This window comes from Peromyscus leucopus, chromosome 8b (genome assembly GCF_004664715.2).
Source record: "Peromyscus leucopus breed LL Stock chromosome 8b, UCI_PerLeu_2.1, whole genome shotgun sequence".
In the NCBI taxonomy this organism is placed as follows: Eukaryota; Metazoa; Chordata; class Mammalia; order Rodentia; family Cricetidae; genus Peromyscus; species Peromyscus leucopus.
In genome coordinates, this window is record NC_051086.1 from 61,159,364 (window position 1) to 61,173,786 (window position 14,423).

At 54.8% G+C, this 14,423-nt stretch overlaps 1 protein-coding gene across 22 annotated transcripts in view; it reads left to right on the forward strand.

Moving 5' to 3' along the window:
• Positions 1-14,423, forward strand: part of Myo18a (myosin XVIIIA) — a 106,627-nt gene that overhangs the window by 60,268 nt on the left and 31,936 nt on the right. For 13 of the 22 annotated variants that reach the window (XM_028866830.1, XM_037200994.1, XM_028866831.1 and 10 more), the window contains 13 exons: positions 445-545; positions 1,306-1,369; positions 1,549-1,693; positions 3,160-3,171; positions 3,767-3,943; positions 4,151-4,241; positions 4,481-4,673; positions 5,465-5,551; positions 8,136-8,277; positions 8,392-8,551; positions 9,630-9,816; positions 10,106-10,349; positions 12,620-12,729. In XM_028866830.1, coding sequence (XP_028722663.1) covers positions 445-545; positions 1,306-1,369; positions 1,549-1,693; positions 3,160-3,171; positions 3,767-3,943; positions 4,151-4,241; positions 4,481-4,673; positions 5,465-5,551; positions 8,136-8,277; positions 8,392-8,551; positions 9,630-9,816; positions 10,106-10,349; positions 12,620-12,729 — 1,713 coding nt within the window. Of the gene's footprint in view, positions 1-444; positions 546-1,305; positions 1,370-1,548; positions 1,694-1,990; positions 2,012-3,159; positions 3,172-3,766; positions 3,944-4,150; positions 4,242-4,480; positions 4,674-5,464; positions 5,552-8,135; positions 8,278-8,391; positions 8,552-9,629; positions 9,817-10,105; positions 10,350-12,619; positions 12,730-14,423 lie in introns of all 22 variants that reach the window. The other 9 variants (XM_037200995.1, XM_028866832.1, XM_028866841.1 and 6 more) reach the window with 2 other exon arrangements.

Genomic DNA, 14,423 nt, shown 5'->3' on the forward strand with positions numbered 1-14,423 from the left:
GTGTATCTGCACATACATTCACATGCCATGGTACATGTATGAAGGTCAGAGGGCAACTTGCTGGAGTCAGTCATCTCTTTCCATCATGTTGGTCCTGGGGATTGAATCCAGGTTGTTAGTTAGGCTTGGTGGCAAGTATTTTTGTCTGCTAAGCCATCTTGCCGTCCCCTAAATGAAATTTTCTGCCGTAAGTGGCTGTCACCCAAAGAAGGCTGGTCCCTGGGTGGCTGGCCATGGCGGTGCCCACCCCTACCCCCCCGTTCCAGGAGTCTGGGACTTTCCCCTTTAGCCTGGCTCTGGTTTCTACCTTTTCTGGTCTTGGAGTGAAGTGGTTGGGAACAGGCTGCTCTGATGATGCTTCTGTGGCTTGGAGGACCAGGGCCTGGCTCCTCCTGCTGAGGCGTAGGTGGAGTGTGACCCTTCCTCATTCACGCTGTGCCGCAGACGATGCTCCTGGAGAAGCTGCGAGTGGCTCGACGCCCAGCCAGCGAGGCCACGTTCAATGTCTTCTACTACTTGCTGGCCTGTGGTGATAGCACCCTCAGGTGAGATGGGAGGGTGTGCTCCAGTGCGACTCTGGACTCCAGCCCACTGACTAGGATGTTGGGCCTTCTGGCCCACTGTGCCCTGTGTCCATTACCTGCTGTGTGCTGGCTCCAGCCTGGGTCCTCGGGATGGCGAGATGATAGGGACTCAGGTCTTGTCATTTAGGAACTGCTTGTCCCTAAATCTTGGGGTCATGCTGGATGAAGGGGATACCACTGGCTCCCCAGTGTTCAGTGATGTCTGGTCTGGGGAAGAAGTTCACCTGGACGAAGGTGGTGTGGTGTAGCTTGCCTGGAGTGTCACAGCTGCTGTAAGCTGAGCTGGTCTGGAAGCCAACCTCCTCCAGGACCCTCCAGCTGGCCCTCAGCCCCACCCCACCCCCATTGGATGCCCCTACTGTGTGTTCTTCCATACATGCCTCCAGACTGGCTCCCTGCTCAGGGTCAAGCTGGTGGCTCCAGGATCCTCTTCCTCTCCTTTCCCAGCAGAGACACAGTCTCGCCTGGCTAGCTGTGCCCTTCAGGCAGGCTCCCAGCTCCTTCCCAGGGTTCTGACCATACCCTTTCTCCTAGGGAGGCTGGTGTCCTGCTGAGGCATCCACTCCAGTTAGGGACGGTGGCAGAGCTGCCTGGGTGATTAGGGTGAAGGGCAAATAGTCCGTGTAGTCTGGAAGCTTTAACTAGTTGTCACTCCCCTGAGAGGGGCAAGGCCTTGGCCTGGGGACCAAACCTCATGCTGATGTCCCCTTTGTACCCCTAGGACAGAGCTCCACCTGAACCACTTGGCAGAGAACAATGTGTTTGGAATTGTGCCGTTGGCCAAGGTGAGAGCCGGGCTGTGGGGACTGAGTTGGCGGCTCCGGGGCTGGAAGCCTCCATTGGCAGGTGGTTCCCCATGGGTGGCTCCAGCATGGCCGTGCATTCCCAGAGCATCCAGGGGTGTGGGGCAGGCTGGAAGGGAAGCACCGGAGGCTCAGAGGCAGCACCCCTGTCTGCCCTCCAGCCCGAGGAGAAACAGAAAGCCGCTCAGCAATTCAGTAAGCTACAGACGGCCATGAAGGTGCTGGCCATCTCCCCCGAGGAACAGAAGGCCTGCTGGCTTATCCTGGCTTCCATCTACCACCTGGGGGCTGCTGGAGCTACCAAAGGTAAGGAGCAGCCTGTCCTGTTACCCAGAGTGCCTCGGAGGTCCCTACCCACCGTGTGGTTTGTTCTGGTCCCACACACTCAGCTGTTACCAGACAACCTTCTCCTGCCCCATGCATACTTTGGGTTGTACCCTGTCTCAGTCCTCCACATCGGAGCAGAAGGCTAGAGAAGCATCTCTGCCCATGATTGCCACAGTGAGCCGCGAGTGGGTGGCTGGGGTGTGGGACTGAGGGATGGAAGGTACTCCCTCAGAGTAGCACCCGGAGTGACTCTCCTTCTCATTCCCTTCCCGATAGAGCCCATTGAGGAGGAAGCCGGTAACTGACCTTGGTGTACCTTGGGGTGTAGGGACCTGCTTGACGGTCTTGGTGCTTCCCTGGGCTCCTGGGCACTGGGCTCATTCTTATGGGGAACTGGTCTAAGGGAGAAGCCCTATGTTGAGGGTAGAAGAGGAACCTGCTAGCTATGGTAGAGCCCCCAGAATATCAGTTTTTTTCTTCCCATTTTACATCCAGAACCTGGGGCTTCCTGAGACCAGTTTCCCCATCTTCCAATCCACTGGTTTGGTAGTTGCTTGCACTTTCTCCTGCATGTCAAGGTGGAGGTCACTAGGGGGCAGCAGGCACCTGGTAGTGGATGGACTTTAGCTTCTGCACTTGGGATCCATGCTTGTGGACGGCTGGGCACAGTCGGACTTGGAAGAACTATTCTCTTCCTTGGATAGTGCACTGAAGGGCCATGATTGTAGCAGCTCTTCACCCCCTTTTCCTCCAGCCTTGGAAAAGGGGGTGCTGGCTCTGGACGGCATTTCTGGCTTTTGCTCTGTCTTGGAGATGTGAGAAAGTGAAGGCTGCTTATCCCGAGCTGGGAAGCATTGGTGGTTGTGGGTGCATGCGGGAACAAGCGTGGGGTTCTGCTCTTTATGTTACCAGTAGGTGAGACCTGCGTCTAGAAGCACCAGCTTTCGGTTAAATCTTCAGACTGTTGGGCCGAGAGTGTGGAGGCGTGTGATTGTGTCTTGAGAGAAGTGCTTGTATTCTGAGGAATCAGGCCCAGGTTTCCTCTGACCCTTCTCAGTTGTGACTACAGATGGAATGCTCTGAGTGTTCACAAGGGTGTTCTCTCCTAAGTTTCTAGTATTTCCCAGGGATGTGTGTGTGTGTGTGTTGTGTGTGTGTGCACAAGTGTGCGTGCTTATGGTATGTGTGTGTGCCCACATACACAGTAGGACATCTTTTGTGTGTCTCTTTCTCTGTCAGTGTGATGACGTCCACAAACACATTCCTTTGAGACTATGTACTTTTGTATCTCAGGGCTAAATGTGATCGTGTTTTCTTGCCTGCTCATCTTCATAAGCCCCTGCCTCCCACAGTCCCTTCCCGAGGGCCTGGCGGGCTCAGTTGATGACTGTTTGCTAACACACTGTTTTTCTTTGCATGCTGCATGCTGGTCCTTTGCCTTACAGAAGCTGCTGAAGGTAAAAACCTTGTTTCTTGTTAGCTTTCCCTAATTGCTGTGATTAGGCACATGTGGGCTCAGGCGCACATGTCTGTGTGGGCTGTTCCCTTTCCCCTGCGGCTCAGTTGACTCCCCACTGTTGAACCATTAAGGTGTCTATGGTCTCCCTTAGGGTGTGTGTGTGTGGGGGGGGGATGTCTTAATGTATGGGGAAGGACAGGTGCAGTTGCTCTCCTTGCTAACCCCCCCCCCCGCAGGCACACATGGCTGTAGTGCTCCTGCTGGGTGGGCCTCCTCATCCTCTGACTGACCCTGCCCTCACCCAGCTCAAGCTGTACACCCCCCGGATTAAAGAGATTTTTGCTACCGATTGTGTGCCCTCTAGTGGCAGCCTGTGGAGTTAGTGCCTCTTTTAGGACCTTCTCTCCTCTTTCCACCCCTAAGGGAAGAGCTGGCAGCTGCTGGCTGTTCGTTCCCATGTCAAGCTCAAGTAGTGTTATCGGGATGATGCCAACTCCCCCATCCCATGGGGTGAGGGTGCCAAAAGTCACCGAGGTTTTCAGTTGTCCCAGGAAAACCTAAGATGCTAGATCTTTCCTCCCTCTACCCCTCAGCTGGACGTAAGCAGTTTGCCCGCCATGAATGGGCCCAGAAAGCCGCATACCTGCTGGGCTGCAGCCTGGAGGAGCTATCCTCAGCTATCTTTAAGCACCAACTTAAAGGTGGTACCCTGCAACGTTCCACATCCTTCCGTCAGGGCCCTGAGGAGAGTAGCCTGGGAGAAGGCACAGGTACCTGGAGCCCCTTTGCTAATGAGTAGGATTGGAAGGCCTTGCCTGGGACTCGTTGCCATCCTGGAGGTGGGAGGGACTGCTAGAGTGACTAGATGTTTCCAGTGGGATAGCCCCAGGACAGCCGACCATGTGGGTAGAGAGCATTCCTGGGCAGGCGGAGGGGCCCCAAGGACTGGCGCTACAGCTGCCCCTCTTACCCTACAGGCCCCAAACTGAGTGCTCTGGAGTGCTTAGAGGGCATGGCATCTGGCCTCTACAGCGAGCTCTTTACCCTTCTCATCTCTCTGGTAAACAGGTAAGTGTCAAGGGGAACCCAGATGCTCCCCACTTTCTGCTTTAGTAGAAGTGGGCTTGGTGCTTATGTGGTGACTTAGGCAGGGCTGTCCTCCACCAGCAGGAGGACCCGCTGCCCCAATAAGCCAGGTGAGGGGTCCTAGGCAGGGAAAGGGGTTGGCCGTATGCCAGGGGCAGAGAAGTGGGAGCCCCTGTGTGGTAAGGCCCCACCCAGCTCTGACTCAGGCTCTTCCCGCTCAGGGCTCTCAAGTCCAGCCAGCACTCGCTCTGCTCCATGATGATCGTGGATACACCAGGCTTCCAGAACCCTGAGCGGGGCGGCTCAGCTCGCGGGGCCTCCTTCGAGGAGCTGTGCCACAACTATGCCCAAGACAGGCTGCAGAGGCTGTTCCACGAGCGCACCTTCCTGCAGGAGCTGGAGAGATACAAGGAGGTAGGTAGCTGCCGTCAGGGTGCCCAGACCCTACTTCACCTCGCCTTCTGGCCAAGGCATCCTGGGCAGGACATCTGCAAATGTGCACAACGAATCCCCAGCTCTCCGTCCCTCCTCATGTCTGCCCTCCCTGTGTCCTGGAGCAGGAGTTTTGTCCTGGACCTTGGCTGTACTCCAGGAAGCTGAAGGCACATTCAGAGTCCCTGGGAGGTCTCCTTTGTCCTCTTTATGCCCCCCCCACACCCCTTTTCAGTCTGTGAATTGCCACAGTGCAGTTTCTGCCTCAAGGGGGGCCTGGGAGCCTCTTCTCCCAGATCCCTGTCTAGATCTCTTAGCCTCTAAGGCTTAGGTGGTGGCTAGCTGTTGAGCCCCTCCCTGGAGAGGTCTCTGGGATGCACTGAGTTCTGGGATTTCTTCCTCCTGTGGAGGAGGGTATTTGTCTTGATTAAAAGAAGCCCCCAGAGGGAGGGATGTGACTTTGTCTTCATGAGCTCTGAGGATGATTGTGTGAAATGGAGAGAAGGCTTATTCTGCACTGCCTAATCAACTGCTGTGACTAACACCAGAGTGTGACTGAGTTTAGTATAAAGAGATTATGAGAATTTTATCTGTCAAAAGATACTGAGTATTACCTTGGGAGGCAGTGAGCAGTTTGTCCTGTGGGATAGTTTGGGGGCTCCTTCGTGGAGATGAGGCGTTGGATTTGCCCCTAGAGGCCCTGCCCAGCCTGCTCCTGTGGCTGTCTACCCTTCGTGGCCCCTTGAGTATTACTATTGCGCCTTCCTTCCTAGGAGAACATCGAACTGGCATTTGATGACTTGGAGCCGGCCACAGACGACTCGGTGGCTGTTGTGGACCAAGCCTCCCACCAGTCCCTGGTAGGAATGCCAGGGAAGCCTGGGCTAGCCTCGACTCTTTCCTACTCATCTGTCTCTGGTAGAGCCCTCCCAACTGAGCTGCTTGCTGGAGTTGCCACTGTGGGCTGAAGAAGGGTCCCACCCGTATATCATGCCCTGCACAACTGCAGGGCTCTACCCTTGGGCACTCCGTCTGTCTGGGAAGGTGGCACACTCCCCTGCCTAGTGAGTGGAAATCCATAATTCAGAGTCCCAGCCAAGCAAGAACATGTCCCTCTTCTCTGGCTACGCAAGGCTTAGCCCCTGTCCTGAGCCTGACTGAGCCCTCAGTGTATCCGCCCCAAGTCTGATGTCTGCTGCTTTGGGGCGAGGATATAGTCATTCCTTCCCACAGTCCGTCAGGGCCTGGGTGAGGAGGCAGCAGCACTCTCGGACAGGGAAACAGTGCCAAATTTAAAATATCCCGACGGGGGCAGACGAGAATGTCAGCCCTCACCCTCAACCTCGGGAACAAGATGTCACCTCTTATGCTGGTATCTTGGACATCTTGGGACACTGGCTGGCTTAATGGGTACTTGGTGTTTGGTGATTGTCTTCAGATTGGGGATTTGCAGCCTGTGCCTTTTTTTTTCTCTCTTTTCTTCTTCGAGACAGTGTGTCTCTGTGTTGTTTTGGTGCCTGTCCTGGATCTTACTCTGTAGACCAGGCTGGCCTCGAACTCACAGAGATCCACCTGGCTCTGCCTCCCAAGTGCTGGGATCAAAGGTGTGCGCCACCACCGCCCGGTGCCTATGCTTTTTTGGAAAGGTATTTATGCTGGGCAGCAGAGTTCTCCTTCGGCTGGCGCTCCCTCTAGGGTCTCCTTATTGCCTTGCATTGAGCCCCTGCTGGGCTAGCACAGGCATGGGCACAAATGCTTAACGCGCCAGGACTCTCCAGGGAAGATGGATCTCCTGTTGCTGACACCTGGCTCCCGTGGTGGCCTCCCTGCAGGGCCTTTGCTGTCTTCAGATGGAAGGAAGTTGTCCTTGTGTCTCATGAGCACCAGGGGGCAGACGTGTGTTAGGCTGCAGATCAGTCATCCTGGCGCTTAGGTTTCTGCTGTTTGATGGTGCTGGGGAGGGGGGGTCTCCAGCCCCATTTACCATGTCACTCCTTCCTGCCATTCATCTCTAGCTATAGAAAACTGTCACCACCCACTGGCCCTTGGCCTTCTGGGAGTCCTGTGATTCCTATGGGGAAAAGATGCAGGCAATAGATCAAAGAGAGGGAAAATAACCCTTATTATTCTTGTCTGCCAGGCCCTAAAAGCCAAGCAAGAATGGGGTATGGGCAGTTCTTCCTGCCTAAAGAAGACAAGGGAGATACACACACACACACACACACACACACACACACACCAACACACACACACGCAACTTCAGGCCAGATGTGGCCACAGGCCTAGTTTACTAGGTCTCCATGGGGTTAGGAAGCAGAATTCTACCTTCTCTTGAAAAACCAGAGGCTCAGAGGCCTGGAGTTCGCTTGCTGGGTAAAGCTCGTGCTGTGTAAGCATGAGGGTTGGAATTCACCCAGGAGGAAGACAGGGATCTGCAGAGCAAGCTGGCTAGCTAGAGTAGCCAAATTGGTAAGTTCAAGCAAGAAACCCTGTCTCAATATGTTGAGGAAGACACCTGACATTAACCTCTGACCTCCACATCCTCCACATGCTCCACATGCATTTGTACACACACACACACACACACACACACACACACACACACACGAGAGAGAGAGAGAGAGAGAGAGAGAGAGAGAGAGAGAGATGCAGAGACAGAAAGAGACAGACACACACACACAGAGAGTTTACTAACACTCAACTAGTGTTTTTCCAGGACAGTGGTCTACTTGAGTGGCAGCCAGTCATTCCCTTCAGATGGGGACCCACCCTGCTTCCCCCACTCTGCTCCTGTTGGCCATTGCCTCCATAGTCACCTGCCTCAGGGTGTTGGCCCTTGAGTTTATAGCCAGCAGTGATCTGGGCACCCTCTGGGTTCTCCCCGTAGGGACCAATGTAAACTGCACAGCCGTCGTGTATTAAGAGCCTTCTTTGAAGCTGAGTGTGGTGGTGCACACCTTTAATCCCAACACTCTGGGGCTAGAGTCGGATCGGTCTCTATGGGTCCGAGGCCAGCCTGGTCCACATAGTCAGACCCTGTTTCAGGATGAACAGAGGAAGCCTCATTTGAGCTCCTGCTGTGCATAGACTTTGTCCTGAATCCGCTGGGAACTGAGGGCAGTATGGGGATGGCCTCGCTCCTGTGCCCTCTGAGGAGGTAAGGGTTGAGGAGGAGCTCTGAATATGGGTGCAGACTGGAAGAAGCTTCAGCCTTGAGCACCTTTGGGCCCAAGTCCCAGCGGCGATCTTCTTTTGTAGTGAGTTCTTAGAATTCTTTCTCAGCTAGTTTCCCATTCTATGCTCATCAATTCCACAAGGTGTCAGTAGTGAGCAGCCAGGGCCAAACAAGTGTGGCTACAGCGGAGAACGGTGCCGTTGTGGGGAGGGAGCATCTCCTTTGCACGGCCCCGCGTGGCTGAGCTGGATCTTCACCCTTGTCCATAGGTCCGCTCGCTGGCCCATGCCGATGAGGCAAGGGGACTGTTATGGCTGCTGGAAGAGGAGGCACTGGTGCCAGGGGCCACGGAGGAGGCTCTCCTCGACCGTCTCTTCTCCTATTACGGCCCCCAGGAAGGGGACAAAAAGGGTAGGTGGTGCCTGGAGGACCACCCTTCCGCTTTGGAAGAGCCAGGGGGCACTCTCTAGCCCGACGTCTATGTCCGCGCCCTGACGACTTGAACTTGACCTCATGTACCCTCAGGCCACAGTCCTCTCCTGCGCAGCAGCAAACCACGGCACTTTCTCCTGGGCCACAGCCATGGCACTAACTGGGTGGAGTACAGTGTGGCCGGCTGGCTGAACTATACCAAGCAGAACCCAGCTACCCAGAATGCACCCCGGCTCCTGCAGGATTCCCAGAAGTAAGGCCATCTCACATCCTGTCCCTGCAGCTGTCCTCTGGGTTCCCTTCCCCTGGTGATGTGTCAGAGCCCCATCCCCAGCAAGGCAGATAGAGAAGCCTCTAGTCCCCGAGAGACAGCAGTCAAGGCCCTGTGGCCTTGAAGACACGGGAATCGCCTGCAGAAATAGAGATGGGAAACATGTTTAGAGGTGTGTGTAATTTTCTGTTTGAACTGCTCTAACACACTCTTCAGAGAAAGCAGAAACAGCGGTCAGCAAACTCGGCGGCACATACCTATCACCTTAGCACTCAGAAATTAGAAGCAGGGGAGTCAGAAGTTCAAGGCCGTCCTCGGCTACATTTTTAAAAGATCTTATTTTTTAACTGTGTATATATGGGGGGGGACGGGGAGATGGGCACCTGAGTACAGGTGCTTATGGAGGCCAGAAGAGGGCATCAGATCCCTCCCCCCGCCCCCAGCTGGAGTTACAGATGGTTGTGAGCCTTCTAACGTGGGTCCTAGGAATTGAACTTGGGTCCTCTGCAAGAGCGGTCAGCACTCTGAGCTGCCAAGCTATCTCTTCAGACCCCTCAGCAAAATTTAAAAAGTAAAAAGTTATTTTAAAACCCAGAAATCCCATAAGCTCTATCATCCATTCACTTGTGTCATAGATTAGCAGATAGTCCCTCAGCAGACAGGGCCTTGCAGGTGCTGGGCAGTTAGCAGTGGAGAGATCACACCCCCCTGCCCTGTGGAGTCACATTCTAGTGGGATAGAGGTAACGAACAAGAGGTGAAACACATCGATTATATAGTCTGCTGAACTGTATATTAGAAACAGTCCCTGCCCTCACTGGTAAGGAAGAGGAGTGGATTGCCCCCACTGCCCAGTCCTTGCCTGCTTGGCCTCTGTCTATCTTGGGTTTGCTCTTTTTCTAGTCTTGCAGTACGGTGTAGGACATACTGCCCCAGCAAAGATGACCCAGGCCCCTGGCCACAGCCATATTGTGTGTGGGGGTGGGCGGGGGGAGGCAGGAGGGTGCAGCTTCCATTGCCCTGTGTTCTAACTCCTTTTCTGGTCTTGCCTCCCCCTGCAGAAAGATCATCAGCAACTTGTTTCTGGGCCGGGCTGGCGGTGCCACGGTGCTCTCGGGCTCTATTGCAGGCCTGGAGGGTGGCTCCCAGCTGGCCTTGCGCCGGGCGACCAGCATGAGGAAAACCTTCACCACCGGCATGGCAGCCGTCAAGAAGAAGTCCCTGTGTATACAGATCAAGCTGCAAGTGGTGCGTGTCCGGCAAGGTCCCAGGTCTCTTTCCTGGGCAGGTGGGCACTCAGCACACTCGTGGCATCAGTGCCCACCCAGCTCACCTGCTTTGATCACTGCTGGTGGGATTGCCTTTTGAGTGCCTCTACCATGACTGGCCAGCCAGGCCTGAGGAGGGCAGAGATGTCCAGGCTTAGCAATGTCCTAGCAGGGGGCAGACCAGCCGCTACCCTGTGAGGAATGGAGATGCTAGCTTTCTAGGATGCCGGACATCAGAGCCCTGAGGGTGGCCCCCTTCCCTTTGGCAGGATGCCCTCATCGACACCATCAAGAGGTCCAAGATGCACTTCGTGCACTGCTTCCTGCCAGTGGCTGAGGGCTGGCCCGGGGAACCCCGATCTGCCTCTTCCCGCCGAGTTAGCAGCAGCAGTGAGCTGGACCTGCCCCCGGGAGATCCCTGTGAGGCTGGGCTGCTACAACTGGATGTGTCCCTGCTCCGTGCCCAGCTTCGGGGATCCCGCCTGCTTGATGCAATGCGCATGTACCGCCAAGGTGAGGCACCTTCCCGTTCCACCAAGCTCTGGTGCTCTTTTCCAGCTGGCCAGATCCCACTCCTCTGCCTCTATGCTGCCCAGGGACTGGCTTGAGGTCCCCTTCCTTCTGAAGGTCCTTTCTCCTCACTATTCCCAGCCCAACCTGATGCTTTCTATTTGGGGACTCCTCTCTTCCTCCTCTCCCTTTCTCATTCAAGTCCTATGCTTGCGTGTGTTTGTATACACACACACACACACACACACACACACACACACACACACCACTCCATCCCAAATGCCCTGGTATTTGTTCTCATGGCTCTTCTTGCCCATCATCCCTCGTCTGGGCGGGTCAGCTCTGCCTGCAGCAGCAGACAGAGGACTCAGTGCCCTTTCATCATTATCTACCCCAGGGGAAACAGGTCTAAATCTCTTGGAAGTTCTTAAAATTCCCAAGAAAGGTCAGACATAGCTTTTAATGGACCTAGCTCCTGGAGGGGACTAGGGTGATGGTAGGAGCCCATGTTATCCACGCAGTATTTATGGCCCACCAGGTGCTGTTCCCAGCTCTTTTACATACTAATTCACAGCAGCCTCATGAGGTGGTAACTATTATCATCCCTAAATAAGGAGGCAAGGCTCATAGAGGCTAAGGAGCATGCCCAGGGTCACCCAGTGGCAGAACTGGATTCCAGCCAGGCAGGCTGGCTCACCAGGCTTCTCAAGCTGAGGAGTTAGGAATTGCCAGGTTTCTGTTCTTTTTTTTTTTTCTCAGCTAGAAGTGCAGGCTGGGTCCTACCCACCCGCAGACAGGTCCCCTTGAGGTATCCCCATGGATACCCTCACTTTTCCTCAGCAGTGAAAGCCAGGAAACAGGCTCCCTACCCTGTTGTAAATAAATCATCGATCTGTCCCCACGTCTTGATATGGAGTTGGTGTTTATTATTTCAAAACCAGATTGTTACCGCTCTGAACCAAAATCAATGTGCTTTACTCAAACAAGCAGATCGATGAGGCCAACGGCGGCAGCCGCCCCCTCCCCCTCCCCCGGCCCCCAGCCACCATCGATAGCGCTGATGATTAATTAAGATGCCAGGCGTCCAGACCGCTATCCTGGCCCATCAATTTAATTGCAATTCAGATACAATCAATAGCTCACTTTGTCTTGGCCCCTCAGCAGCCCCCGCCTCCTGTTTCAATTATCAGGCACATGCATCAGCCTATCTCCCAGGTGGAGGGTTTCCCAGAGCTGGCTGGCCACAGCAACCCCCCCCCCCCCCCCCTCCGGCGTCAGCAGCCCAGGTGTGAACTCCACTTCTGCCTCCGGCCGCAGCCTTTGTGACCTTGGGCAACCCAATGGCTCCAATCTCGGGCCTCAGTTTCCCTGGCTGAAAGCTGGAGCGGATCTAGCTGGGATCCCTTTCTGGCTTGAAATGCTGTAATCTGGAGGAGTGGACCTTTTGGCCCTCCTCCGCTGTGGGCCCTGGTGAGATCAGTGTGACTGGGGTACTTCCTGTGATCCACTATTCTGACCGTGTTCAAAGTCAGAAGCCATCTCACCCTTCCCTGGACCTCAAGCCCAGGCATACTTTAGGAAAAGAGAATTTCAGGGGTTTTGGTCATTTGGCCTTAAACTCAAGGTCAAGGCAGGACAAGAAGGGAGTCCTTTCTGTAATCCTGCTGCGGGAGACAGGAGACAGGGAAATCCTGTTTCTCTGAGTGTTTTGCCAAGTTGTGTTTGCTATGTATTTTCTGACTTGGGCTCCATGACTGCCATGTGGAATGAGGTCCAGGGACCCTGTTTAAAGGTGAAGGTGGGTTTGGAGTGGGCTCATGATGGACAAGGGAGCCCCCACTCAGTAAGGCCTCCGAGTGAAGATGAGGGAAGACAGCCTGGGAGGTCTGGGTGACTTCTAGCATACTCTCTACGCTCCCAAGTGCATGACTCTGTGATAATGCAGAGACCAAAGCCTTGAAGACTCGATAAGGAAAAACAACAGGACATCAGATTATAGCTGAAGGAAAATGTGGGTGCTGGCCTGGAATCCAGACCCAGCTCCTTACAACCACGTGACCATACCACTTCTAAGCCACATTCTCTCTCTCTCTCTCTATTTTTGTGATGTGGGGAATGGAGCCTGGGGCCACACCCATGCTCTATCTTGAGCTAAAGTCGTCATAGCCTATGTGTCCTTTATGGGCCTTCCCTGTCCCAGCCCCCTCCTCCACCCTCCCTCACCCAGTCAAGTCAGGGGTCCACAATGGCTCTGGCTCTGGTTCTCTCTCCAGGTTACCCAGACCACATGGTATTTTCTGAGTTCCGCCGTCGCTTTGATGTCCTGGCTCCACACCTGACCAAGAAGCATGGGCGCAACTACATAGTGGTGGATGAGAAGCGGGTAGGTTGGGGTCTCCAGGATCTCTGCAGCCCCCCTCACTCACTCAGAGCCCTCTGCCTGTCTTTCCTAGATATTGCTCTGGCTCAGGGTTACAGCATTGCAGCCAACCAGGGCTAGAACACAACACCGAGGCAGTGTGAAGACGGCTCAGAGCATGAGCTGCAGGGGCTAGGGAGGAACCATTGTGATCGGAGGCCAAAGATTTGGGTGTCTGTGCTTCAGGAAGCCAGACAGTCACACTGAGTAAACATACCAGAGCCTCCCGAGTGGATGACTAGGATTTACGTTTTGGGTATCCCACTGACGGCATGGGGACCCTTAGCCTTAGCTTCTGTGGCAGGATCTGGTTCTTGAAGTAGGAAGCTGTCTAGGGCTGGACAAGCATTCTTCCCAGGAGGAGGCTGAGATAGCAAGTCTACTTTGGTGTCCAGAGCACATAAGTCTGTGGGCCTCTTACAATCAAGAAAGGTGAAGTCATGGCTTCAGAAGTGTCTTTATCACTTTACACTGCCACCTTGACCCCCAGAGGCAACTCCTCAGGCAGCCAAAAGGCTCCTTGAATAGAGGAGACCTCCTCCCCTGGGCACTGGCCTCAGGCTTCCAGCTTGACTCTGTGAAAGCACCCCAGTCCTTAGGAGGCTTCCCTGAAGGGAGTGTGCTCTGTAGGCTGGGGAAGGAAAGCCCACAACATCCCCTCGTCTGTCCCAGCATCTTCTACCCCTTGCCTCTGACTCACGGACAAGCATTCATGGGAGCCTCCAAGATTTCTGTGGTCTTAGGCCCGTCAGCGTTCCACCTTCCCCTCCTCCCCGGCCCCAACTTCCATCCCAGCTTCCCGCTCACAGGGCCAGGCTGTACTTGTCTCCCTGGAAACGCTGTCCTTCCCAGACTGTCCTTTCTCCATGAACCTCTCTGGTCACAGCACCCTGCCTGTGGTGTCCCCTGCTGGGGAAGTCTGCTGTTGGAGTCATGGAGACCTTTCAAGTCTAGACCCAGGCTGTTCTCTCTTCCATCCTTTACTCCGTAGCCTTGACACCATGGCCCCACCTACCCAGCACTCAGCCTTCCTCACCTCCATTCTCCCGAGCCTCCCTTAGCTCTATCTCACCCTGAAGGGCCAGCCCTGGGGTGGCTGCACTCTCCATATCAGACTCCCGAGGGCTATGGAGAGAAGCTATACAACCCTCTAGACTTAAATTCCTACAGATCTGTGCTCTTCAACCCTAGGTGGGCCCTTGGCCTGGCCTAGTAAGTCTTCTGTGTGTCCTTCCCTAGATGGCCTTATCACCAAGCTCCTTGCCTGCTCTTCCATTCACTGCCTTTCTCCTCAGATCTTCTCCTACCCTACCCCGCCTTCCCAGGTCATCTTCCCTGCGGATGACCTTGATTCTGAACTAATGAGATCCCTTCGTCTTCCTCCTTCTTCCTCTTTCTTCCCAGCCCCCATCCTGCCTTGGTGGGAACAGGGTGGGGGTGAGCCATTTGGGGGCAGTTCCTTCCTCCATGGTGTAGAATGCATTCCCTCCTCTTTTCTCTATTAAAATGGTTCCACGGACAGCAGCCTCCACCTGAAAGAGGCTTTTTGTCCAGCTCTCACGCGGACCCTGTGTGTCTCGGCTCTAGCCTGGGACCACCCATACCCTGCCCCCGGCCCCGGCTCTGTTGTCTTTTGTTCCCCCACCTCGGCGTCCTGT